The sequence below is a fragment of the Mustela lutreola genome, chromosome 16 (genome assembly GCF_030435805.1).
Source record: "Mustela lutreola isolate mMusLut2 chromosome 16, mMusLut2.pri, whole genome shotgun sequence".
NCBI lineage: Eukaryota > Metazoa > Chordata > Mammalia > Carnivora > Mustelidae > Mustela > Mustela lutreola.
This window is the reverse complement of record NC_081305.1, coordinates 46,592,767-46,618,792: the sequence shown is the minus strand read 5'-3', so window position 1 is coordinate 46,618,792 and position 26,026 is coordinate 46,592,767. Positions and strand designations below refer to the sequence as shown.

Below are 26,026 nucleotides of genomic sequence, written 5' to 3'. Positions count from 1 at the left end.
CATATCAAAGTACCTGTGGACAGGGGTGCCTGGCGGGCTCAGTCGGAAGGGCATGCCACTCTTTTTTTTTTTTTTTGACACAGAGAGAGAGAGAGAGAGATCACAAGTGGGGGGGGGGGCAGGCTTCCCGCTGAGCAGAGAGCCAGATGTGGGGCTCTATCCCAGGACCCCGGGATCTTGACCTGACCTGAAAGCAGAGGCTTTAACCCACTGAGCCAACCAGGCACCTCAAGGGCATGCCACTCTTGATCTCCAGGTCATGAGTCTGAGCCCCACAGTTGGGCACAGCACTTACTTTAAAAAAAAAAAGAAAGAAAAGAATCGAATCTGCTGGCATAGTTTAAAACAGCTTAGATGATATTAAATCATCCAATCCTGACAACAGTCCAATAAGGTGGGTCCTATCATTTGTCCTCACGTTACAGAAAAGAAAACCAAAGTGCAAAGAGGTTATTGGTCACACAAAAGGGGCTGAGCCAAGGCTTGAATCCAGGTAGTTGACCTGGGAACCATTTTTGTAATCATTAATATCAATCAGTAGGGAGAAAACCAATTAAAGAGAAAATATTTAAGAAGGAGCACTGCGGGGGCGCCTTGGTGGCTCAGTGGGTTAAGCCGCTGCCTTTGGCTCAGGTCATGATCTCAGGGTCCTGGGATCGAGCCCCACATTGGGCTCTCTGCTCGGCAGGGAGCCTGCTTCCTCCTCTCTCTCTGCCTGCCTCTCTGCCTACTTGTGATCTCTCTCTGTCAAATAAATAAATAAAATCTTAAAAAAAAAAAAAAAAAAGGAGCACTGCGGAGGGTGGGGGGGTGCGGTTGCCTGGGTGGCAAGTAGGTTAAGCCTTCGGCTCTTGGGTCTGACTCATGACTCAGGTCATGATCTCAGGGTCCTCTGGCTCCTCACTCAGAACGAAACTGGCCTGGGATACTCTCTCTCTCTCTGTCCCTCTCCCAGTCACTTTCTCTCTCTCTCCCTCTCTCTAAAATAAATAAACCTTGGGATGCCTGGGTGGCTCAGTGGGTTAAAGCCTCTGCCTTCGGCTCAGGTCATGATCTCAGGGTCCTGGGATCAAGCCCTGCATCGGGCTCTCTGCTCAGTAGGGACCCTGCTTCCTTCTCTCTCTCTTCCTGCTTCTCTGTGATCTCTGTCGATCAAATAAATAAATAAAATCTTTAAAAATAAAATAAATAAATCTTTAAAAAAAAATGAAGGAGCATTGACAGGACTTGACTGTTTAGATGTAGTAAGTGATGGGAGTCTAGGATGACACCCAGGCACAACCTCCATATTCCTTTAAATACTGAAAGACATACATCCAAGAAAGGAAGGACAGCAGAGAGGTTAAGAAAGTATGGTTTAGGGACACCTGGGTGGCCCAGTCGGTTAAGCATCTTGCCTTTAGCTCCGTCATGATCTCAGGGTCCTGGGATTGAGTTCTACAATGGGCACCTTGTTCAATGGGGAACCTGCTTCTCGCCCTGTCTGCTGCTCCCCCTACTTGTGCTTGTCTCTCTTTCGCTGTCAGATAAATAAAATATTTTTAAAAGGTTAAGCCTCTGCCTTCAGCTCAGGTCATGGTCTCAGGGTCCTGGGGTGGAGCCCAATATCAGGCTCTCTGCTTAGCGGGGAGCCTGCTTCCACCCCCCCCCCCTTGTGATCTCTATCTGTCAAATAAATAAAATCTTAAAAAAGAAAAAGAAAAAGAAAAGTATACAAGGTTTAGGGATAGAGTTAGACAAAACTATAGTTAATTTGGTTTAAAGTAAATGATTTTGCCCTAATTTCTTCATCTCAAAGAAAGCTGATAAAATTAACCACTCTGTGGGATGTCTGAGGATTAAACAAAATCATGCAAAAACGATCAGTTTACGGGGTCTGGCACAAAAAAATACTCGCTAAATGGTAGCTTACAAATAGATCTCTCAGTGAAATGTAATCCTATTGAATTATTTATATAAATACTATCCTATTTAAATGTCCCCTCTTTGTAATTTTGAATATTTTTTTCCTACTTTGCTAAAAAAATAGGAAAATGTGGAAAAAACAGACTAGCGTTTAAGTGGTTTTAGAAGGTGGGGAAGGCGCAGTGCTCAAGAAATCACAGGCAGCGCCTGAGTCAGTCGCTACTTGCACCCATTACAGAGATGCCCTGCAGGGTCACAGGACAAGTTACTGGCAGGGCCCAGCCTTCAACAACCAGATTTTCTTCAGATAAAGGGGTCTCAGTTCCTCATTTCTCATACCCCTTTCCCCACGCTCAGAATCGTACTAATAGTGAACTGGGCAGTAAGGAGAAGGAAGTTGCATTTATCATCACTTGAGGAGCCACGGGAAACTGAAAAAAGGAAGGAAAACCCCCTCCCAAACTTGACTCTCTCTGAAGGAGGAAGGGTTTTTTTTCTCATGATAAGACCTCGGGATGCACGCAGTGACCATAGGGAGCTTCTCCCTTGGTCCTGGCTCAAATCTCTGATTTGTGGTCCCGGGTGGAAGAGAGTTTCAGGAGGCTCGCAGCGTGGAGGGCTCCGCGTATTTTGTGAGAAAGGCGTCCTGGAGAACAGTTGGCGCGCAAATTTCTTCAGCCACACTCAAGATGGCAGCTGCCCGACCACGCCCCAAATGGCGGAACCACGAGTCTGGCTGGGAAAGACGCTTTTCCCAAAATGGAGAGGGGAGAGAAAACGTCCATCACATATTGGCCCCGCCCCCGCCAGCCGCTAGGGCCAATTAGCGGATGGCAGGGCGGGTGCCAGAGTAGGAGAGGAGGTTGCTGTTTCCCCAGCAACAACCTGGGCGCTCGAAGGCGGGCGCAGCCTCGGAAGGGTCCGCGCCTCGGGTCTCTCGCTGCCAGGAAGATCCTGGGAGACGCGCGAGCCGAGCCTAGGAAGTCGGCGTCCGTGGAGACAGGGACAGGTCAGGCCCATGAACTGCAATCCCCGCTACCTCTTCGCCCCACCTAACCGTTAGGTGCTCTGAGGTAGGAGTAACGCATGCGCGGGTTTAGAGGCGGGGCTAAAGCCGCCCTGGACTGAAGACGCATGCGCCCGTTGCCACTCGGCGGTCGGACGCGAAGAGGCGGAGCTTTATGCTTGTGGGTGGGGCCACGGAGCCTTGGGGCGGGGTTTTCCTCCGAGCTGAGCAGAAAGAAGACGTTTTCGTGGTGGGTGGTTAGTCAACAGCTCCTCACCCAGCTCTCACCTCTCCCCACTTATTTTTCCGGGGCTCTCATGGGGAGGCGGTCAGGATCGCGTTTAAGACTGCAACCTCAGTAGTTTGACGAAACTAGCTGGGAATGCTAGTACTGCCCCTTGACTTGGTAGGCCTCACTTTCCCCATCTGTCAAGTTGGAGGTAACAGTACACTGACTTCCTAGGGCTCTGATTACATTTTTCCCTTAGGGCCATGGCTGAGGTGCACGTGATCGGGCAGATCATGGGGGCCACCGGTTTCTCGGAAAGTAGCCTCTTCTGCAAGTGGGGCGTCCACACAGGTATTCCGGGGCCTGGTTCATTTCCCCACCCATACCCCCAGACCAGAGTTTCTACCCTCCTTCTTTCACCCCCTGGCCTAGTTCCTGATCCTCATCTTCCATTGGCTCCCAGGGCCCCCAGTCATGGCCACACTCTGACAATGTGAATCGGGCATTGTTCTTCCCATCCCATCTCTCTGAGTACTCTGGCTCCTCTCTGAACACAGTCCCCAAAGATACGCCCCCCACAAATATTCCCAATCCTCAAAACACTAGCCAGCCTAACCCCACTGAATTTAGTGGTGCCCAGGGTCCCTCCCCTATCTTCATTCTTTGCTTTATTGAGTTCTGACTGTGAAATGCGTTTCCATCCCAGATTTACAGAGGAGAGGCCACCCTCCTGTATTTTTAATTCTCTATGAGAATGGAGGAACCCCTTCCGATCAGTCATCCATGTTCATCCACACAGACTGGGAGGGACTGCAGAGACCCCAATTTTCATGTTTCCCCATCAGAGGCAGCATAGCAACCAGTGTAACGGGTAGGACCATAGGCCACCAGCTCTGGGCTCAAATACTAACTTTCTCACCTAGTGATTGATGGCTTTTGGACTTGACCTTTGTGTTTCCTTGTCTAAAAATAAAGCTAACAGCAACTAAGAGGCAGCAGAATGTTGAGGTTAAGAGCAGACTGCCTGTGTTCAAAACCACATTAGTTATGTGGCCTCTGGCCCTCATCTTTGCCTTGATTTCCCTGTCTGCACAATGGGAATAATAACATGGGCTTGTCTTGAGGACTAAATGAGTATCAACAGCACTGAGAAGAGGGCCTGGTGCAATGTTTGCCTGGCTTGTAGGAACTAGATGGGGTTCATTAGTGAAGCCTTGCGTGTGCTGTCCCACAGAGAGAAAACGCTCACATCTGTCATCTCTGGAGATCCTGAGTCCTTTGCGATTTCAGTGGAGGGTAGGATGGAGGCTGAGATCTCTGGGGAAGGGGGAGGGTGGTCTGATAAGAGGCAGGCTCTAGTCAAACTTAGTTTCCAATCTGGACCCTACCACTCACCTGCTCTGAGACCCTGGCCAGGTGCTGTCCCCTCTTGGAGTCTCATTTTTTCTCATCTGTAAAGTGGGAATATTTGTCTTTCAGAGGGGTACTGACAAATCTTGTACGTGAAGAGCCTGACTCAGGGCCTGGTACTTTCCTTACCTGGCCCAGGAGGGAGCAGTAACTAACATGACTGTTAGTAGTTCAGGGGCCCCTTGGTAGGGGAACAGTTATTCCAACAGAGAGCTCAGGAGCAGCCAGATCAAGGGCTTGGGCACTGTAGTCAGAGAGCACAGTTTGAGTCCAGTGCCACCGTGGGACAGTAGTCAGCCATGTTCCTGCTGTGCCCAGCGTGGGCAACTGTGCTTGGCACACAGCAGGTGTTCAGTAAATGTTAATGGAATAAATGGCCAAGTGACTTCCCTTCTCAGAGTCCGTTTCTTTATCTGTAAAATGGGGATTATATTAGCACCCACATCCTATGAGCACTTACTTGTCCAGCAAACATTTATTGAGCACCTTTTGTGTACTGAGATCAAAGTTTGAGGTCTTGGGGACTCAGCAGTGTGTAAGAGGCGTGGTCTCCTGGGGCTCCCAAGTAGAGGGACAGAAATTTTTTAAAAAGCAGGTAAGGAAATGAGCACAGGGATCACTGACAGTGGTCACTACAGGAAGAAAGGAGAGATGACATGCCAGGGACTAGCGTTCAGATAAGAGGATGAGGGAGCACCCATCTGTGAGAGGCAGCACACTTGAGCTCATCCCTGAAGGATGAGAAAAAACCAGGCACGGGCACATCCAGGAGCAGAGCTTTCTGGGCAGAGGCCAAAGCCAGTGCAAAGGCTCTGAGGAGGGGAGTAGAAATCGGGCCAGTGAGGCTCCAGGGTGGTGTGGGATGGAGAGAGTGGTGGGAGGTGAGTTGAGGACTGGGGCACAGGCCAGGCCAGGCCATGCAGGGCCTTGTAAGGATCCTGAAGGGAGTCTAAAGTGGGGAGGAGGGGGGAATAAAAATCCCAGAGGGCAGATGAAATGAATTCATGGCTAAACCAGGAGCACAGCATCTGGCTCTCTGTCACTGTTATTATCAGCCCCCGTCTATTGCTATTATTATGTACCTTTCACCATGTGCTTGAGCTCTTGAAGGACACCCTCGGCCTCATCTTAGTCCTCAGACGAGGCCTAACATGGGCTGAGAAGAGCCACAAAATGCTATCCAGCACTTAACCAGCACTCCCTGTCCCAAGGGCGTTCTGTATATTGGCTCATTCAATCTTTTCACAAGAGGGATGTGTTCTTATGCACCCATTTTACAGAAGGGGAGACCAAGGCGGAGACAGGTAACTCGCCCAAGGTTGCACAGGCGGGACAAAATAGTACCAGAATCTGAACCCAGACATTTGGCTCTCGAGTCCATACTTTGTAACCCCAGATCTCCCCACTGCCAGGGAGAGCCAGGGTCCCCAGCCCCAGTGGCCTCCCCTTCCTGATGTCTGCTTCCCACCCCTCCCTGCAGGAGCGGCATGGAAGCTCCTGTCAGGTGTGCGGGAGGGCCAAACGCAGGTGGACACACCCCAAGTAGGGGACATGGCCTACTGGTCCCACCCCATCGACCTGCACTTCGCCACCAAAGGCCTCCAAGGTGGGTTCCCAGCATGAGCCCTGGAGCAAACTGAGGGGAGGGGGGCTAACTGCTGCACCTGGGCACACCAAGCCCCATCCCTGTTCCCTAGGCCCTTTGGGTCCCTTCCCTGGCCAGACCTGGCCCTGGAGAGGCTCAGCTGGGGCCTCTGCAGGCTGGCTCTGGAGTATGTAGGACTAGGCCAGAGGCCAGGGCTGCAGGGGGAGGGGGGGAAGGTGGGGACCAGGGAGAGAAGGGAGGTGGCTTTCAAAGAGACAAACAGGAGTCTTCAATCAGTAGGAGGCTGGGAGGGGGCTGGGAGGGAGAGAGGCAGGGCCTGCAACCCTTCTGTTTTTGCAGTCTCTGCTCAGCTGCTCGCAGGGGAAATGAGTATGCGGGGGAGGAAGGGTATCAGAAAACCTTTTCTTGTGGAAAATTTAGATCACTGGAGAGGAGTGGATTCTAGGAAATAGCCCAGGTAAACATGACATGTATTTCAACAATATAAATAATATTGACTGAGTGTCTGCCCTGTGCCCCACCTGTGTTGGGTGATGAGGGGGAAATGTTGGTGATTGAGACAGCACACACACACACCCAGCCCTGTCCTCACGTGGTTCACCATCTCCTTGGGAGAGACAGAGCTGTCCCTGGACAGGGCAGCCCAGAGTGGGCAGGTCTGGGGTGGGGGGGTGCAGATCCTAGAGGGTAGGGAAGCCCCAGAGGAGATGCCTGACTGCCAGGGAGTTGAGGGAGAGCTTCCTGGAAGAGGGGATATTTGAGCTTTGCCATAAAGGGCTAGTAGGAGCTGATAAGTTGGAGGGATGGAAGTGGGCAGAGAGCTGTGTGTGAAAGGCCCAAAGGGGAGATTGAGCCGGGGGCATTTGGAGGATCAGGGGTAGACAGGAGGGCCAGGGGTGAGGTGGCAGGGTACAGGAGACAGGCCATAGGGCTGAGGCCATGTCCTGAAGGCACCAGGGAGCCACAACACGTGACTCACGAGTCAGATCTCAATTTTAAAAGATTCTTCTGGCTGTCTGTGGGGGACGGACTGGAGTATGAGACAGGTAGCCTGTCCTCCAGCTCTACAGACCCCACTTCCTCTAGTGGGGGCCCCATTCTTGCCTCCTCTTTCCTCAACCCCCATTCTGCCCATCGGGAAATCCTTTGGTTTTACCTTTGAAATGTATCCTAAATCCCTCCACTTCTCTCCCTGGGCCCCCTAGTCTTCCCAGCCTCACCTCTTACCTCTCTCTTGGACAATGATAGCCACCTCTTCTCTGTGCTCCCATCCTGCCCCCAGAATGGGTCTCTCTATGAACACCCAAGTTGGGTCCCATTCCTTCTTTATGCAGAACCCTCTATGGTCCCCATCTTACTGAGGGTAAAAGCCAAAGCCTTATTGTGAATTCTTAAGGCCCTGCTCAATCTGGTGTGCCCCCGCCTCTCCTCTCCCTCTCTCAGACCGCTCCAGCCATGCTGCCCCCATCAGACAGCTCCCACCTCAGGGCCTTTGCACTGGCTATTCCTTCTCCTGGGGTGTTCTTCTCTAGATATCCATCTACTTGGCCCACTCCCTTCCCTCCTTTAGGCATTCGCCCACATGTCACCTTCTCAGTGAAGCTTCCCTTGCTCACCCCTTTCTAAAACTGCGTCCCTACCCCCACCATACACAGCTTTATTTTTCTCCAGAGCGGTGATCACCATCTGACATACCCTATAATTTGCTTATTTACTACATTCGTTGTCTAGGATGTCAGGAATTTTTGTCTGCTCTGTTCACCACTGTGTCCCCAGCTTCCAGAATAGGGCCTAGCCCAGAGAGGCACAGGAAGGAGGGTGAAATGGGGCCAGATCTCCAAGGGCTTTGCCTACCAGGTTGATGAGCTGAACCTCATGTTCTAAGGACATTGAGAAACCCAGGGAAGTGGGAGAACGATGCTTCCAACCCCCAGATGGAAGGTGAAAGAAGGCTGGTCCTGGGCCCAGAGCACACAGAGTGGGACATGGTGAAGGAAGAGGGAGGTGTCCAGGGCTAGGCCCAAAGTGCTCAGCTGGGGACTGCACTGCCCTGATTGGGGGACACAGAAGAGGAGGCTACAGAGAGGATGTCAGCTGAGGCCAGATTCAGAATGTTGAGGTTGGACTTATGCTGAAGGCACTGGGGAGCCACAAAAGGGTTTTTAGCAGGGGAAGAACACAGATTCAGAAGGATCCCTTTGGCTGCCTTGTGAATGGGCTCCCAGAGAGAAGGCTGGTGCAGACAGCCAGTGGGAAGGGGGCTGGGCCTGTGGAGATCAAGGAGGTGGGGACCAGGGCCAGGGAGACCATCTACACCATCGCTCCTTTCCGCCCCACTGCCCCCATCCTGCAGGCTGGCCCCGGCTCCATCTCCAGGTGTGGTCGCAGGACAGCTTCGGCCGCTGTCAGCTTGCAGGCTATGGCTTTTGCCACGTGCCCAGCAGTCCAGGCACCCACCAGCTGGACTGCCCCACATGGCGGCCCCTGGGCAGCTGGAGGGAGCAGCTGGCGCGGGCCTTCGTGGGTGGCGGCCCTCAGCTGCTGCACGGGGACGCCATCTACAGCGGGGCTGACCGCTACCGCCTGCACACAGCGGCGGGTGGCATCGTGCGCCTGGAGCTGGGACTGCTGCTGCGCCACTTCGACCGCTACGGCGTGGAGTGCTGATGGTGCCTCCAAGGACAGGCTGGTACCCCCACCCTTGCTGACCTGCCCAGGGCCGGGATGGCCCAGTGCCCAGAAGCGCGGGCTCTGGACACTGTCGGATCTGACCCCAGCCAACAGCTGGCATGGCTTCTGTCCTGGTGAGCACCTCAGGCCCCATGGCTGCCCCTTCAGGTCCAGTTTCCCCATCTGTAAAAGGGGGGCAGTAAGCTTATGGGGTCTCAGGGTGCTGGGTGAAGAAAGGCTGTTTTGCCCATGGAAGTGCTCAATAAAGGAGAGCAGTTCTTACAGGTGTGGGTGCTTTTCTGACTTCCTTCATCGGTCAGATGTCCTGTGCTCTATCTTCCCAGTGACATCCTCCTTCAGGCCTTCACCTCCTGACACACCCACTTCCCTCATCCTCTGCCCCCTCCCCACTCTGGGTGCCCCTCTCCTTGGGGCTTCTCTCTCTTGTGCCCCTCTCCCCACTGGGACCCCATCTTCTGGCTGGCCCTCTTCCTCAGCTTCCCGCTCTCTGTCCGCTGGTATCCTGCCCTCTGATCCCCCCGACCCAGTGTCCCCAACCTCTGAGTGAGCCCTCCCTGCCAGGTTTTCATTCTCTCCGTGACCCGCGTAGCCCTCAGAGCCACACGCAACCCATCTGCCCGCTTTGGTCGCCCTCCGCCGCCAGGAGGCAGCACCCCGTTCGCGGGGCGGAGCCGGGGTGCCCGCCCCCTCCCCCCGGGGCTTAAGGGACCCCCCTCGGAGCCCGCCCACGCGAGATGAGGACGGTGGCCCGGCCCCCCCATGTCCTCCCCCTGGGGGCCGCCCCCGCCCCGCGCGCTTCCTGGGTGGGGCCGGGGCGGCTTCAAAACCCCCCGCCGTTCCAGCCGGTCCCCGCCGCTGCCGCCGCCGCCGCCCTTCGCGCCCCGGGCCGTCCCACCCCCTCCTCCCGCCGCGGATCCGTGAGACAGCGAGGCCCCCGGCCGGGGGCAGGGGGGACGCCCCCTCCGGGGCACCCCCCCGGCTCGGAGCCGCCCGCGGGCTGGCCTCGGCCGGGAGCGGAGAAAGGAGCCGCCGAGGAGCAGCCCGAGGCCCCAGAGTCTGAGACGAGCCGCCGCCGCCCCCGCCGCCGCCGCCGCCGCCACTGCGGGGAGGAGGGGGAGGAGGAGCGGGAGGAGGGACGAGCTGGTTGGGAGAAGAGGAAAAAAAGTTTTGAGACTTTTCCGCTGCCGCTGGGAGCCAGAGGCGCGGGGACCGATTGGCGCGGCGCTGCCCTGCCAGGAGGCAGGACTCGGGGACCCCAGACCGCCCCCACCAACGCCTCGGACGCTTGCTCCCCCCTGCCCCCTCCACGTCGTTCCCCAGGCTCCCCCATTCCGGACCAGCCCTCAGGAGCCGCCAGCCCGGACTCCCGCGAAGACTTGACCCCAGACCTAGGGCGCACCCCCCTGCACGCCGCGCCCCACCCCCAGCCTCTCTCCTGAGCCCCCGCGCATCCACGGACCCTTCTCCTCCGGGATCCGGGAGACGGGATATCTCTCAGACCTGCCTCAACTCCCCTCCTCAAGACCACCCACCTCTGGTACCAGATCTCGCCCATCTCGGTTTTTTCCTTGGGATACCGAGAAACCACCCATCAGAGCCTCCCCTCCACCTCCGCTCCGTTCTCTCTGAGGGCATCAAGCCCCCCACCCCACCCCGACCCTCCTACCTTTCTTCGGGAGACCCTCCAGCCCCTGTAGGGGCGGGGCCTTCCTTTTCCCACCCCAGCCCGGCTCACGCTCTCGGCAGTGCCGGGGGCGCTGCCTCCCCCATGCCGCCCTCCGGGCTGCGGCTGCTGCCCCTGCTGCTGCCACTGCTGTGGCTACTAGTGCTGACGCCTGGCCGACCGGCTGCGGGACTGTCCACCTGCAAGACCATCGACATGGAACTGGTGAAGCGGAAGCGCATCGAGGCCATCCGCGGCCAGATCCTGTCCAAGCTGCGACTCGCCAGCCCCCCAAGCCAGGGGGAGGTTCCGCCCGGTCCGCTGCCCGAGGCTGTGCTGGCCCTGTACAACAGTACTCGCGACCGGGTGGCCGGGGAGAGCGCCGAGCCGGAGCCCGAGCCTGAGGCGGACTACTACGCCAAGGAGGTCACCCGCGTGCTAATGGTGGAAACCACCAACAGTGAGCTCAGAGGGGCCGGGGACCCTGGAGGGGAGCCCCCAGGGGGCGCCGGAGTGCAGGGGTCACGGGGGAGGAAATTACTGGCAAAGGAAACTGGCTAGAGGAAGAGGACCCCCGGGGTTGCCGGGAACGCGGGCGGGGGGTCTCAAAGAGGATAGGACTGAGCTCTCTAGCTCCCAGGTATCCGGCCTTGAAGACGAGGAGATAGTGAGCGAAGGGGACCGCTTCTAGAAGAGATCATGGGAACATGCGGGATCGTGGAGGCAGTCCCCTAAGGGGTAGAAGCGATTGGGGGGTGGAAGGGTAGAAAGACTTCCCTCTCTACCCCGCACTAGAGTGTGGGGGCTCGTGGGGTGAGGGCTACAGGGAGGGAGCCCGCTTTGGGAGAAGCGAAGAGCCCAACATTTGAGAAAGGAGAGGCAGTGGAGAAAGCTGACCCAGAGCTCAGGGGTCACGAGGCGAGAAAATTCAAGAACAGAAAAACTAAGTGAAGCGAATCCCGGAGGTGCCGGGAAAGTGGAGTGTGGCGCCGCTTGCAGCTTGCGCGAACAGGCGGGGTTGGGGGAGGGCCCGCAGAGAGGCGGCAGGGGGCTGATGAATGCGGGGAATAAGTGGACCCGAGGTCGTGGGGTGGGGGGAGGTGAGAACGGTAGAGCAGCGGAGACCCTTCGGGGACGCCGGGGATATGCGCGAGGTGCCCCAAGTATTTGACATAGGGACGTGACAGGACAGGCTCAGCGGGGGAAGCGAACCCCCAAAACATCTAGAGTACGGGGTTTTAGAAGGGGTTTAGAGAGGGGGGAGACAAGCACGAGAAAAGGGGGACCGATAGGGAGTATAGAGAGCTATAAACAGTGCCGTCCCGGGAGCAGCGAGCCCCCCATGTCGCGGGAGGGAAGGAAGTGGGCTGAGTGAGGAGTCAAGCCCTAGTCAACCCAAGGGTGGGTGCGACTCTGCAAGATCGGGGTGAGAAAACTGACTGGGTCGGGGTAAGGGTAAGGGAGCCCCACGTGGGTGCCACGCGCGAAGGGAGGAGCCTGTCCTTTCGGAAGCGCGGGGAGGAGGACCCTGCAGAGTTGAAGGGGGAAGAGTCTGGACCCCAGAGTCCCAGTTCCTCTCGGAGAGGCTGGGGAAACCCCAGCGTCCGGCCGCCTCGCCCTCCCTTCCCTTTCCTTCCCGTGCCCGGGGGGCGGGGATGGCGCGCGGAGCCTGGGGCGAGACGGGGCAGGTCGGGTCCCCGCCCTCGCGGCAGTGGCGCCTCTCGCCCTCTTCAGCTCGGGGCGGGGCTGCCGCTGGGTCCGCCCACCGACCCCCCTTGGGCGCCCACGCGGGGTCCGCTCGGTTTGCCCTTTGGGTCTTGGGTGGTGCACCTGTGGGTCCCCGGGCCTTGCGCGCGCCTAGTTGGCAGCTTCAGCTGGATGACGCCTCTCCCCACCCACCCCTCGGCCTCACCTTTTCCGTGGTCGCTTCGCCCCCCTTGTGGAGATTTCTTGAACACCGCACCTTCCATCCTCGTCTCCCCTCCCAGTCAGCCTCCATCTCGCCCCCAAACCCTATGTTCCTCTTACCGTGTGTGTCTACCCCATCTCTGCCTTCCACCTCTCCCACATCCCCATGCATGGGTCTCCCCGTTTCTGTTTCCTTCCTCTTTCTCCCTCTTTCCTCCACGCCCTGCTCCTCCTGTCTCCATCTCTGCAGTCTCTCCATCTCTCTTTCTGACCAGTCCTGCCCCTCCTTTCTTCTTCCTCCCTATCTGTCCCCCCCTATCCCCTTCAATGCTCCTGCACTACCCTTCCTTTGGGGTTTGCTGAGTAACCCTTGGGTCAAGATAGGGCTTCTTCGTGGAGGACAGGGGCTGGCCTAGCTAGAATAGGGAGGAGTAGAGGCAGGGGCCCATGGAAGGAGCTTCCTCTGCCCTTTCTCATCAGATCCTGTCTCCACCATTTCTGCACCCCTACTGCAGGGGTCTAAAGCATGTGCCCCAGTCCATCCAGAAGGTCACAGCCTGCCTACTCATCCTAGACTTTTCTGAGACTACAAAACACTCTTTCTAACTTTCTTCCTCCCTGCCCAAAGTCATTCCTACCTAGAATGAACTTTGTGTTATCTAACCAGCTGAGGGAGGGAGAGAAGAGAGGAAGGAATTAATAATAATAATAATAGTAATAATAATGTCAAAATAGCAGGGAGGCAGCATAGCCCAGGGTTAAGAGCGCAGTTTTTGGGACCAGACCGCTCAAATTTGAATCCCAGCTCTGTAGCTCCCTACTTCTGTCAGCCTGGGGCAAATGACCTGCTTCCCAGCTCCAAAATGGTATAATAATTGTCTTTTCCTCATGGAGTGGTTGTGAGGTTTAAACGTCTTAACCCTTGTGAAGGGTTGTGAATAGCACCTGGCAAATAGTGAGTGCTCTTTAACATATGCATGCCCCCCCCCCCCCCAACAAGCGGACTCTGCTGCATGCCTTAACTGTGCTGTCTCACTTACCTCACATGATAACCCTGTGGTCAGGCGTTCTGCAGATAAGGGTCTGGCTCAGAGGGTGCAATTCTCTGGCCCAAAGTTACACAGCCTTCCATGAGGAGAGCCTGGTTGGGAGTTAGGGTGTTCCATGTGGTTGCTGGTTCCTAAACAATAGCAGGGAAGTGAGGCTCCGGGAAGGAATGGGACTTGCCCAAAGTCACAGAGCTTGTTCCAAATGCTCTTGATCCTAATTTGCACCTGAGGCTCCAAGTAGAGGAGGACTGAGCAAGCACAGGGGCCCCCTACTGCCACATACTGAGGGGACACTTTACCCACGATGGGTGAGAAGGGGTCAGGCCCCGTTTTACAGAGTAAGGAGACAAACCCAGAGAGGGCAAGCCATTTGCCCAAGCCCCACAGCCCAAAAGTGTCACAGTCGGGTTCCCAGCCACGGTTGTCAGCTCTGGAGAGCTCTTAGACTTGGGGTGTGCCTGCCGGCTCCTCGCCAAACCCCTGACATCCCTATCCCCCCACCTCTGCTCCTCCTGCCTAGGAATCTATGACAAAATCAAGAAAAGCCCGCACAGCATATATATGCTCTTCAACACATCGGAGCTCCGAGAAGCGGTGCCGGAGCCGGTCCTGCTTTCCCGGGCAGAGTTGCGCCTGCTGAGGCTCAAGTTAAAAGCGGAGCAGCACGTGGAGCTGTACCAGGTGCGGGGCAGTGGGGCTGCCAGGTCCACAGAGACAAACTTTCGGAGAACCAAGGCGCACGCCCAGTGGAATCGTAGGGCTCTTGGAAACTCGCAGATTCCTAGCACCTCTAGGGTATTAAACACCCAGAAGGCTGGGAGTTTGAAAGGTCACAGGCTCTGGGCCGGTTCTGTCCAATAGGGTAGCCACTAGCCACACATGGCCATTTAAGTTGACTAAAATGAAATAAAAGAAAAAAATTCAATTCGTCAGGCTCACTGGCCATATTTCAAGTACTCCATAGTCACATGTGGTTAGCGGCTGCTATTTTGGATGCCACAGATAAAGAATATTTCCATCGTCAGAGAAAGTTCCCTTGAATAGCTCTGTTTTAGAAGATTTCGAGTCTCTGGGAAGATTGGGGCCCCTGGATGGGCTGGAGTCTCCAGAAAGTTACATGATCTAGAATCCACGTCTTATGGAACATGAGGTTTAACAGTGGGCAGTAGACTCTTATAACAAAGGAATGTGGTGTATTGTCAAAACTTCTTGGAGTCTGGAGAATCCGGCTTTGTAAAGCCAGAGCCTGGAGTGTTCTGCCCGGCTGCCAGAGGATCCCCCCACAGGGTCTGGGAGGCGTCAGCAGCATCTGGGTTTGGGGTGTGTCAGACTCCTGGGCATGTAGGAGTTCGGTGTCCTCGGACTTCTCAGGCTCATTGAGTTTGTAATTCTAGGGGTGCTCCTGAGCACTGGAGTTCTGGAATGACTTCTAACAGAAGCCCCTAGAAAGTTGCAGCCTCTCAGAAGTCAGGGCATCAGCTTTGCAGAATTGTAGCTTGCTCTGTGGACCTCAGGATGTCTTCGGATGATCTTAGCGTGGTGGGTTGTACAAGTTGAAGGGGGCCTGGCATTTCACCAGTGAGAGAACTCAGGCCTGGGCTGAGGGCAGAGGCTGAGCCATCCAAGTGCCTTGTGCCCTCCCTGGCCCCAGGGTCTCCCCACTCTCCTCCCAGGTCTGCTCTGCAGGTGGTGGTTCCTGCAGGGCCCCACAGTGTGGCTGTCTGAGAGGGGACCATCTGAGGGACTCTCTGGAGGCCTGTTTGGCGGAGCAGAAGGAGTGGGGGTACAGTCAGTGCATTTGGGGGGTGCGGAGAACTATCTACTCACTGTCACCCTCCCCCCACGTTCATCATCTCCTAGAAATACAGTAACGATTCCTGGCGCTACCTCAGCAACCGGCTGCTGGCGCCCAGCGACACACCAGAATGGCTGTCCTTTGATGTCACTGGAGTCGTACGGCAGTGGCTGAGCCATGGAGGTGAGGACGGCTTCTTTGCCCCACCCCATTTTGTAATGGGAGCCATCTCATTGCCTACCAGCTGCTGCCCCATGTTAGTGCCAGAGAGCCAAGACCTGGCCTTCCTCCCAGACCCTCAAAAACCTGAGTGATTCCCCCTTAATCCATTTTCTGACCACCTGCCTAACGCTGGGGGATGCTGGGGATGCAGCAGTGACCCAAAGAGCCCCATCCTTACCCTCCCAGAGCCCTTGGTCCATTGTTGGGGTGGGAGAAGGGAAGAAAGACCTGAAAACTGGGTAGGGCTGGCCTGGGGAGCCCAGAAGAGATATCTGACTCAGCCTCGGGTCAAGGAGGGCTTCCTGGAGGAGGGGACATCGGAGCTGATATTTTTTTTTTTTTTAAAGATTTTATTTATTTATTTGACAGAGAGAGATGACAAGCAGGCAGAGAGGCAGGCAGAGAGAGAGGAGGAAGCAGGCTCCCTGCTGAGCAGAGAGCCTGATTTGGGGCTCGATCCCAGAACCCTGGGATCATGACCCGAGCTGAAGACAGTGGCTTAACCCACTGAGCCACCCAGGCGTCCCCGGAGCTGATATTTGAGGGATGAGTGGAATCAGCCAGGGAAAGAAGGAGGGGCAAGAGCGTTCGAGGCAGTCCCTGAGTCCAGGGAGTGCCTGACACATCTGATCTGTCTGTAAGAGGACTGGTCAGAGGACTGTGTCTGTCCTGCCCATTGGAGTCCATGGTGCCCACGTCCCTTTTCCTAATCTCCCTCTTGATGCTGGGGACACAGTGGCAACTAAGACCACTTCTCGATCCTGCCCTCGAGGGGCCCACAGTCATTGCCAGACATCTAGAAAGCCTTGCCAAAGCCGGAGAAGGCAGTGATAACTGGAAGGAGCAGTGTGGGGGCCGGGAGGTGCTCAGGCACCTGGACCCATCTGAGGGCTCTGGGAGGGCTTCCTGGGGGAAAGTGATAGTGTTGAGACTTGTGGGATAAGTGGTGGTTCAGCCAGGTGTTGAAAGATGGGGGTTCAAGAGCAGGTGGGAGCTGGGAGTAATGTCCTGTGCAGCTGGACAAAGGCCAGCCTCAGTCACTGCCGAATCTAGAACACCCAGCGTGGGGCCGAGCACCCAGGAGGAGCTTAGAAAATCACCCATTCATTCAAGAAAACTTTTTCCCACAGCAGCCCTGTGGGTTTGCCTTTCAGCCCTACATTTTCCCACTTGGGGCAAGTCCTCTCCCCTCCGTGGGGCTCAGCCTCCATGTCTGCAAAATGGGGAGCTTTGGTGAGGGTTGAAGGATATAATGCTCCCATGCTCACAGAGTGTTTAGAACAGGGCCCCTCAGTAGATGTTTTTATGACTGTGGGCTAGGCCCAGCGGGGAAGGAGAAAACAGGCATCCCTGCCCCTTGTATCCTGCTTTCCACTGAGGGAACAATGGGGGAGATAAACAGCCAAACACAAATGTCAGGGAGGGTAAGCACTATGGAGAAAATAAAGTGATGTCACTGTGGGGGAGGGGCCTGTGTCCTGGAGAGCCTCTTGGAGGAGGTGACCACTGAGCTGAGGCCTGAAAGAGGAGGAGGAGGAAGCAAGAGGATGCAGGGAGAGGGTAGATGGGGAAGAGGAAGGCAGGCAGGAGCCCCCACCCTCATCAACCAGCGTTGCTCCAGCCCCCTGCAGCTTCAGGGTGAGCCATACCTCACACTGCCTTCCCTCTCTCCACTCCCACAGAGGAAGTAGAGGGCTTTCGCCTCAGTGCCCACTGTTCCTGTGACAGCAAAGATAACACACTCCAAGTGGACATCAACGGTGAGGCCCATCTCCCTGGCCCGGAGTGTGTGTGTGCGTGCATACGTGCGTGCGTCTCCTCTCCCGCCCCCTGCTGCAGTTCATCCATCTGAGAGTGTGTGTTTCTGCTTCCCCCAACCCCCACCCCTCCAAACCAAAGCAGGGCTCAGTTCCAGCCGCCGAGGTGACCTGGCCACCATTCATGGCATGAACCGGCCCTTCCTACTCCTCATGGCCACACCACTGGAGAGGGCCCAACACCTACACACCTCCCGGCACCGCAGGGCCCTGGACACCAACTACTGCTTCAGGTGACCTTTCTGCCTACCCATTGCAATTGGTTGATCTACCTCTTCAAATTGTTTTAGAAATCCACAGAATCATCTCTCTAGGAGCTGGGGGCTCCTAGGCTGGGGGACATGATGGTTGGCTACTGACCAGGTGCTCTCTGTTGGGCACTTGGCTACGCGTGGCCTGGCCTCTCCTCCCACCTGGGAGGCTCAAAAGACAAGCAAGCACTGGGAGTGCTCGAATGCTGGGATGGGTGCCCTGGGACCCCTAGAATGTTGAGGTCACTTTGTCTTCTTGATGGTGTGCTGGAATCAGGCTGTTGAAATGAGGGACACGAGCGTGTGGGAATTCAGTGGTGGCAGGTTGCGGATCTAGAAGGTTGAGTCTAGGACACTAGGATTCCGTGTGAATGACATCTGAGAACGCTGGGCTCCAGGAATGTTGGGTTCCTAGAATTTGGGAATTCAGAATTGGAGGAAGGTGCATATTGGATTCCTTATGCCATGGCAGACTGGAGTCCTTGAATATTGGGATCACGATGGGGGAAGCCTGTGTTAAAATACCAGCATCCACAGATGTTGGGGTTGGAGAAAGCCAGAGTGGATCCTAGAGTGTTGTGGCTCAGTGTTGGCATGGTAGAATCTGGCAAGGCTGGGATCTTAGGAAGTGGCAGCTTGGACCTCTTGAGTGATGGGCTCCGGATTGTGGGATGCTTTGATGCTATATCGAAATGGTGGAACCCATGAATGGCAGGACCCCAGAAAGCAGGAATGTAGCAATCCCAGCAAGTTGGAAATGCCAGTGGAGTGTGAGAACCTTGAGATGCTCAAGTACTACAATCTAAGAAAGTCAAAAAGTTGAATTCCTTAGAATGTGGACATTCAGAGTTGGATGTTGCAGAGTTAGAATGATAACCTGACCTTGTCCCTCCCCTGCTTAATATTCTGATGGTACATCTGCTCTTTCTTTTTACGTCGTTTCCCTGCTGGAGAGTCAACCCAGGAACCCTGTGAATGAATGCACGAATTGAGTGCTACTAACATTAATAATCTTATGAAGGGAGGCGGCCAGCCATGTGAGGCTCTGTAGGGAGGGACACAGTGTCACATAGGAAGCTGGGCAAAAAAATTGAATGTGCAACTGATCGAGATGGTGGATCCAACTGCCAATTTTCCAGAAACCCAGGGATAGGAAAACAGTTTAAACCATACCATGCGCTTGCAAATCAGCCACAGTTAGAAGGTGGGAAACCTGACCCGCTTTCTTCAACAAACACAAGGCAGAGCAGGGGGAAGGAGAGAGATGATTCTGTAGATTTCTAAAAGAATTTGAAGAGGTAGATCAACCAATTGCAATGGGTAGAACTTATTTGGATCCTAATGCAGAGGAGTAAAAACAAAAGACATTTGTGAGACAGTCAGGGAAGTATGAACTCTGACTACACACTTGATATGAGGGAATCATCGTGAATCTTTCTTATGTGGTATTGTGGTGATGTTTTAAAATAGTCCTGAGTTTCTTGGAGATATGTGTGGAGACTTCTGTGGAAGAGATGTCATGGTGGATGGCATGGGCTATGAAATCATCCAGTGGGGGAGAGGAAGTGAGAGGGGGCAGAGATGCAGTGAACTTGGCCATGATGTGGGATTGCGGAAGCTAGCCTCCCTGAATGCTTCCCCAGCATCCAAGGTCGATGTGAGGCCCTTTGGCCTGTCCTGGGGCCCCAAGTGGGTTTCTTTTACTTCTCAGGCCCTGACTGGACGGCAGAGGGAATCTGCAGGAGGTTAGCAAGAGGGGCACCTGGCTGGCCCAGTCAGTAGAGCATGTGACTCTTGATCTCCGGGTTGTGGGTTCAAACCCACACTGAGCATAGATTGCACTTAAAAGCTTTCTGTGTTCAGTGAGAGTTCAACTCTTACTGAACACATGGGTTACATAGTGCCTGAATCATCTGCAGGCTTGTTAAATATGGCCTGCTGTTCCCCACCCCAAGCCAACCCTGTTTCAGACTCAGTAGGTTGGTTGGGGGGGGATTTGCATTTTGCACAAGTTCACAGATGCTCCATCTGCTGCTGTGGGGACCGCATGTGGAGAACGTCCCAGGTGGGTGTTAAGAGTCACAGACTATTCAAATCTTAGGACCTCAGAACCTTTGGTCAGAGTTGAACCAGAAGTGAAAAATTATTCTGGACAGGGGTTCTTTCCCTTTTGTGAGTTTAGGACCCCCTCGAAAAGTGGAAAGCCAGGCAGTCTGCCCAGAAATAAGTCTATAAATGCACACACATGTGCCCGTGGTTTCAGGAGCTCAGGCCTCTCGCTGAACCCACACAAGGACTTCATGATGCCTCCTTGGCCCTTAACAACACCTTATTTGCTCCAACATCCCCTGGGTCTTTGGACAGATGGGGAAACTGAGGCCCCACCAGACTGGGGAGGAACTGGGCTGAACTCATAGGGATTTCAGATTCCTGGCTCCCTTCTCAGGGTTCTGTGGCTTTTGGAGAGGATTTGTCTTGCCTCAGTGAAATGCTGTATCATCTCCTCTTCCTGCTCTGTCTGAGCTGACATGGCCGTGCTCAGGCTCCTGGGTGGTGCAGAGCTGGCTGGGAAGCAGGCCCCAAGCTCCATCACTTACCCGCTGTGCTTCAGTTTCTTCACCCTTCCAATGGGAATAGTAATAAGGCCTGCTTCCCAGTGTTTTGAGATGAACTCGTTCCCTGTTGATTAATTTCTTTTTTTTTTTTTTTTTGGTAAAGATTTTATTTATTTATTTGACAGACAGAGATCACAAGTAGGCAGAGAGGCAAGCAGAGAGAGACAAGGGAAGCAGGCTTCCTGCTGAGCAGAGAGCCCGGTGTGGGGCTCCATCCCAGGACCCTGGGATCATGACCTGAGCCGAAGGCAGAGGCTTTAACCCACTGAGCCACCCAGGCATCCCTGTTGATTAATTTCTGACTAGGTAAATACCTGCATGTGGACCAAACCCAGATAGAATACTCCGAGACCCTCCAGCTCTGACCCCCGTCCCTCTCTGAGGACGAGGCAGCTGGCTTTATTGTCTTTGTGTCTCCTTCTAGAGACAGCCTTTGAAACACTTACACATAACCCTATATTTTTTTTAAACAGATTTTACTTATCTATTTGGCAGAGAGAGAGGGAGAGAGAGAGAGCACAAGCAGGGGGAGTGGCAGACAGAGGGACAGGGAGAAGCAGGCTCAATCCCAGGACTCTGGGAACATGACCCGAACCGAAGGCAGATGCTTAACCATCTGAGCCATCCAGCCATCCTTCCATATATTTTTTATTTTGCCCAAATTGTAGAATCCTCTGGCGGGGGGGATGTGGAGAGAATGCTGGAGACTTCTTCCTCCCTCCCTCTCTCTCCTCCTGTCTTTTCCTTCCTTCCTTCTTCCCTCCCTTCCTTATTCGAAAAGTAAAACTCACCCACTGTCAAGAATTTGGAAAATTTAAAAAAAAAAAATTTGGAAAATACAGAAAGGTTTCACCCATCAATCACCACATATAAAAAAGTCAATATTTGAATATAGTTCCTTCCAGTCCTTTCACACAAAAACAGAATTTGGATCATACCGTCCTTGTAGCTTTGCCTAGTGTTTCTTTCATAGGTTATGAACCTGGAATATAAAGCGTTCTCGGCTGCAGATGAATCAAGCATTTTAGCCAAGGTCCTTGCCCAGCTCAGACATGGCCCCAGAAGCCAGCACATAAAATGTCCCAGTTCCTTCCAGATAAGCAGGAGCCTGGGCCCCCAGCTAGGAAGGGTTGGCTTTTGCTTTCTGAGCCTGGGACAGAGATTATGAACCCAGAGCTGTACAGTATTATACATCACTACTCTCCAATGTGCTTTTTAAAAACCTAACATACACATACATATAAACATATATTTATTTTAATCTCTAGACCCAGTGGGGGCTTGAACTCACAACCCCAAGATCATGAGTTGTATGCTCTCCTGACTGAACCAGCCAGGCACCCCATGTGGCAATAAGTTTTAAGAAGGAAAATAAATCAGAGGAAGAGGAGAGGGGGAAAAAAAAAAAACAAAAAACTAGATATTGGAGACTATTCTTCCTATTCTAGTTAAAATTTTCTTCTATTATGGAAAATTTGAAATGTGGACAAAAGCAACAAAGATATAGTATAAAGAAGCCCCATGAATTCTCACCCAGCTTCAACAAGTATTAAGATTTCTCCCACTTGGCACACCTTGGCTGCTCAGTCAGGACAGCGTGCGACTCTTGATCTCGGGGTTATGAGTTTGGGCCCCACGTTGGGTGGAGATTACTTAAAAATAAAATCTGTTTTTAAAAAATTTGCCCCACTTCAAATATAGACATTGCCATATTTTCCTGCATAACTGAAATGTAATTATTATTACACTGAGTGGAATTCGTGATCATTTGGATAGGTGTTTTGGGTATCAATTGAGCACTTGCTGCATGTCAGCCAGTGTCCTAGGAGGTAAGGCCCCTGCCTGAAGGACATCTGAGCATACATTTATTTATTTATTTATTTATTAAAGATTTTATTTATTTATTTGACAGATCATAAGTAGGCAGAGAGGCAGGCAGAGAGAGGAAGGGAAGCAGGCTCCCCGCCGAGCAGAGAGCCCGATGCAGGGCTCGATCCCAGGACCCTGGGACCATGACCCGAGCCGAAAGCAGAGGCTTTAACCCACGGAGCCACACAGGTGCCCCTGAGCATACATTTAAGTGAAGTGAAGGACCGAGCCAGAGTGGGTATCTGTGAGAATAGCAAGTCAGGAAGAGGGAAGACCAAGTGCAAAAGTCCTGGGACAGGAGTGTGTTTGAGGAACAGGGAGGATGCTAGTGTGGCTGGAGTCAGGGAGAGTGGGGAGGAAGTTGCAATCAGCTGGCCAGGCAGCATCTTGAGGTTCCTGGTGAGGAGTTGGGCATTTGCCCCTAGTGATGTTTGAGCCATGTTCGGAGTCGAGGAGCAACACGACAATCTCTAGCATGTGGCCCCAGAAGGCAGAGATTTTTGTCTGTGTCATTCATACTGAGTCCCTAGTACATCCCAGCCAAGCACAGGGTAGAGGCTAAACAAACATGTGGTGCACACATAGAACTTAGTGCATGTGGATGGTCATTTGGCTTCTTGCATGAGATAAGGTTTACTGTGATGTCCTTAGCACAGGGCTTGACTAGCTGGAGTGCTTTATCGGTGTTAGTGCCTATGGTTGCTATCACAGCTATTGCTTTTACTGTCACAGGCGATGCAAGGGACACTGAGATGGGGACTGTGCTGGGGGCCACCAGGGTGTCCCCCGCCCTCCACCCTGCAACCTGCCCCCCTTGGCCCTTGCAGCCGCTGCCCCTGACCCCGCCTCCTCCCTCCCGCCTGCAGCTCCACGGAGAAGAACTGCTGCGTGCGGCAGCTCTATATTGACTTCCGTAAGGATCTGGGCTGGAAGTGGATCCACGAGCCCAAGGGTTACCACGCCAATTTCTGCCTGGGGCCCTGCCCCTACATTTGGAGCCTGGACACGCAGTACAGCAAGGTGCGTCTGGCGGGGGTGGGGGGTGGGGGTGGGGACGACGGGGGATGGGCTGGGGGAAAAGGGACCAAGGGAGTGGAGGGAGATGAACAGGTAAAATCAGAGAGGAATGGGCCAGCTGAGAAGTAGAGACAGGGGGAGATCAGAGGGGGCGGTGCAGAAATGGGAGAAGACTGGGTCAGAGCTGGTAGAGAGACTGGGCACAGGGGGAGACCCAGGGAGACATAGGGACTGGGCAGCACGGGAGGAGGGGAGAGTCAGTATGCGGAGAAAAAGGCCAGAGTCCACAGACCGCCACCGAGATGGAGAATGAAGACAAGGCAAGAGACTGATACTGAGAATACAACAGACCGAGATGTGAGAGAGGGAGGCGGGAGAGGTGGGCGAGGGTGGGGGCACCCTGCCCACACCCCCCACCCCCGACCCTGACCCCGACCCCCCCAACCGCCCGCAGGTCCTGGCCCTGTACAACCAGCACAATCCTGGTGCATCGGCGGCGCCGTGCTGCGTCCCACAAGCCCTGGAGCCCCTACCCATCGTGTACTACGTGGGCCGCAAGCCCAAGGTGGAGCAGCTGTCCAACATGATTGTGCGCTCCTGCAAGTGCAGCTGAGGCCCCGCCCCGAACGACAGGCCCCGCCCGCCCGGCAGGCCCGGCCCCGCCCCTGCCCGCTGCGCCGGGCTGTATTTAAGGACACCATTCCCTAGGCCCCCCTGGGAGCCATTAAAGGTGGAGAGAGGACTGGGGTCTCTGTGCGTGTCGTTGAGTCCCTGACTGGGGTCTCCCTCCCAACACTGCCAACGTTCCCGGATTCCCACCGCATCTGCCCCCTCTTTCGCTCTCTCCACCATTCATTTCCTCCTACAAACACCTGCGGAGACCTCCTTTAGTTCCAAGTACTCCCCGCAAGACTAGATTTATTTATTGAGCACTTTGTGCCCTGTTCCAAATGCCTTATATTGACTAACTCATGTACTCACCGTAACAAAACTCTGAGATACAGTGTCATCTGAGATGACACTGAGGAAGCCAGAGCCCAGAGAGGTTAAGGGAATAGTTCCTGCCCACCAGGAGCCTACTTTCTGGGGAGGAGACAGATGTGGGAAGTGACGCTAAGAAAGGAAAGCAGGATAGAGTGAGAGATGGTTTAGGGGAAGAGGGAAGGCTCCTTGGAAGAGGCAGCATCTGGGACTTGAAGGAAGTTAAGAAGGCAGTCTGGGGGAGCCCTGGGGAAAAGTGTTCCCGGTAGGAAGACCTAGGCATAGCCTAGCTATGAGGATGAAGTTGGAGTGAGTGACACAGAAAAGGCCAATGTGGTTGGAAGGGAGGGACAGGGGAAGGGGACTGGAAGCTGACTCAGTTGATTAAGGCTCATGGGCCAGAGAGTAATGGTACTTCCCCTGCCAGGTATGGCTGTAGGAGCTCGCCGCATTCTCCCCGCAGCTCAGCAGAGCAGGGGTTGGCAAATTACCACCCGCAGGCCAAATCTGGCCTGCTGCCTGTGTCTGTAAAATAAAGTTTTATTGGAGCACAGCCACCATGCTCATTCCTTTGTGGTCACCTGGGGCTGTTTCGGTGCTACAAGGGCATGGCTGAGTAGAAACTGTAATGCAGAGTCACAAATAGTTACTATCTAGCCCTTTATAGAAACAGTTGGCCAGCTCCTGCTATAGAGATCCTTTGTACCCCACCCCCCCTTTACGGATGGGAAGACTGAGGCACAATTAAGGTCACACAGCTAGCACATGACAGAGCTGGGATTCGAGTCCAATCAGCTAGAGTTGAGGATCTAGGCACATAACCTCGGCACGGGCACTGCTTCCGGGTCCACATAGGGCCTGTGGGAATCTGTGGGAACTTGTACTCTTAGGGTGATGGGAGCCCTGTCAGGGTTTGGAGCAGAAGAGGAGTGTGAGTTGACTTCATTGCTCAGAGGGTCCCTCTGGCTGATGGTTGAGTACACTGAAAGAGGGTGAGGGGAGAGCCATAGGGAGACCATTTGTCCAAGTGAGCAATGCTAGGGGCTTGAGCCAAGGTAGCTCCCTGTTGGCTGCCCTCTTTCTTCCCATCTGCTCTGGTCTTTCCCATGAACTCTCCCCTGCTTCCTCCTTCTCGGCCCCTCCTGTTTCTCCTCTTTGTCCCAGGTTTTGGTGCCCCCTACACCTCTATGCTCTCTTGCCCTTCCCAGGGCTGGGCCCTGACCTCCTGGCCCAGGGATGGCCCTAGGTGGGGTCACTGTGTAAGGACATGCTGCCATTTTCACCAGCCTCCTGTGTGCAGACTCGCAGGCACACGGTGACACAGACCGTTGTCCCTGCAGCCCCATGAAAACGCGGCACAGCTACACACAGCTATGCACATGTTCACACTCATGACAGAGGTTCAAATATGGACCACGTTGCACAGTCTTGCAGACATGTTCACCTTTCAGAGCCACAGTGGCTACACAGAAACTTGCGACACTAGTCATAGTCCACACATGCCACCGCATTACCTATACACAGCCTGGCCTCAGAACTTCTACCAGATGTGGCAGAACATAGTCACATGAACACGGCTACTGCAAACCAGGTACAGATTTCAAGAGAGTGCCCCGCACAGACATACACCTCCCAGGCTCAGAGCCCCATCAGGAAGTAACACAGAGACTCCTGCCGGGACCCACCAACAGTCACACAAACAGCCTCCGTGAGGACATGCTCACAAACAGGCATAGTGCACTCACACACAACTGGACATGTCCCAGTTCCACCCAGACACACGCCACACATGGAGACACACGTCACGATCGCGCAGACTGTGGGCCGGTCGTGCCCACTCAGTCTGACATCTTGTGGCCCCACACGCTGAGGCCTGGGGAGTCCCACGAGGCCCCACAGACAGCAGCTGGCCCCGTCATACCCAGACACGCTGTCACACCCCGGGTCCCAGACAGAGCCATCCCACACACCCAGACACACCCCCAGGGTCGG

The 26,026-nt window shown here is 54.4% G+C and overlaps 2 protein-coding genes across 3 annotated transcripts; both read left to right on the top strand.

The window, feature by feature from the left end:
- Positions 1-2,742: 2,742 nt before the first annotated feature.
- Positions 2,743-9,110, top strand: B9D2 (B9 domain containing 2). Its single transcript, XM_059150906.1, has 4 exons — positions 2,743-2,914; positions 3,400-3,491; positions 6,031-6,156; positions 8,510-9,110. Exons 2-4 carry the CDS (start codon positions 3,404-3,406, stop codon positions 8,821-8,823), a joined length of 528 nt encoding a protein of 175 aa, XP_059006889.1. The 5' UTR covers positions 2,743-2,914; positions 3,400-3,403; the 3' UTR covers positions 8,824-9,110.
- Positions 9,111-9,761: 651 nt separating this feature from the next.
- Positions 9,762-24,591, top strand: TGFB1 (transforming growth factor beta 1). 2 transcript variants are annotated; one of them, XM_059150904.1, is made up of 7 exons: positions 9,762-10,970; positions 13,988-14,148; positions 15,328-15,445; positions 17,167-17,244; positions 17,387-17,534; positions 22,903-23,056; positions 23,508-24,591. In XM_059150904.1, exons 1-7 carry the CDS (start codon positions 10,616-10,618, stop codon positions 23,664-23,666), a joined length of 1,173 nt encoding a protein of 390 aa, XP_059006887.1. In that variant the 5' UTR covers positions 9,762-10,615; the 3' UTR covers positions 23,667-24,591. The 2 variants fall into 2 exon arrangements, with proteins under 2 accessions (XP_059006887.1, XP_059006884.1); XM_059150901.1 differs by having other exon boundaries at positions 17,384-17,534.
- The last annotated feature ends 1,435 nt before the right edge of the window (positions 24,592-26,026 follow it).

What these genes read in the sequence shown, in the direction of transcription:
- TGFB1 (XM_059150901.1), top strand. Translation starts at nt 10,616, where the DNA reads ATGCCGCCCTCCGGGCTGCGGCTGCTGCCCCTGCTGCTGCCACTGCTG. An exon ending in AATGGTGGAAACCACCAACA is followed by an intron (nt 10,971 to 13,987) that starts GTGAGCTCAGAG and finishes CCTCCTGCCTAG; the next exon opens with GAATCTATGACAAAATCAAG. An exon ending in AGCACGTGGAGCTGTACCAG is followed by an intron (nt 14,149 to 15,327) that starts GTGCGGGGCAGT and finishes ATCATCTCCTAG; the next exon opens with AAATACAGTAACGATTCCTG.
- B9D2 (XM_059150906.1), top strand. Translation starts at nt 3,404, where the DNA reads ATGGCTGAGGTGCACGTGATCGGGCAGATCATGGGGGCCACCGGTTTC. An exon ending in CAAGTGGGGCGTCCACACAG is followed by an intron (nt 3,492 to 6,030) that starts GTATTCCGGGGC and finishes CCCTCCCTGCAG; the next exon opens with GAGCGGCATGGAAGCTCCTG. An exon ending in CGCCACCAAAGGCCTCCAAG is followed by an intron (nt 6,157 to 8,509) that starts GTGGGTTCCCAG and finishes CCCATCCTGCAG; the next exon opens with GCTGGCCCCGGCTCCATCTC.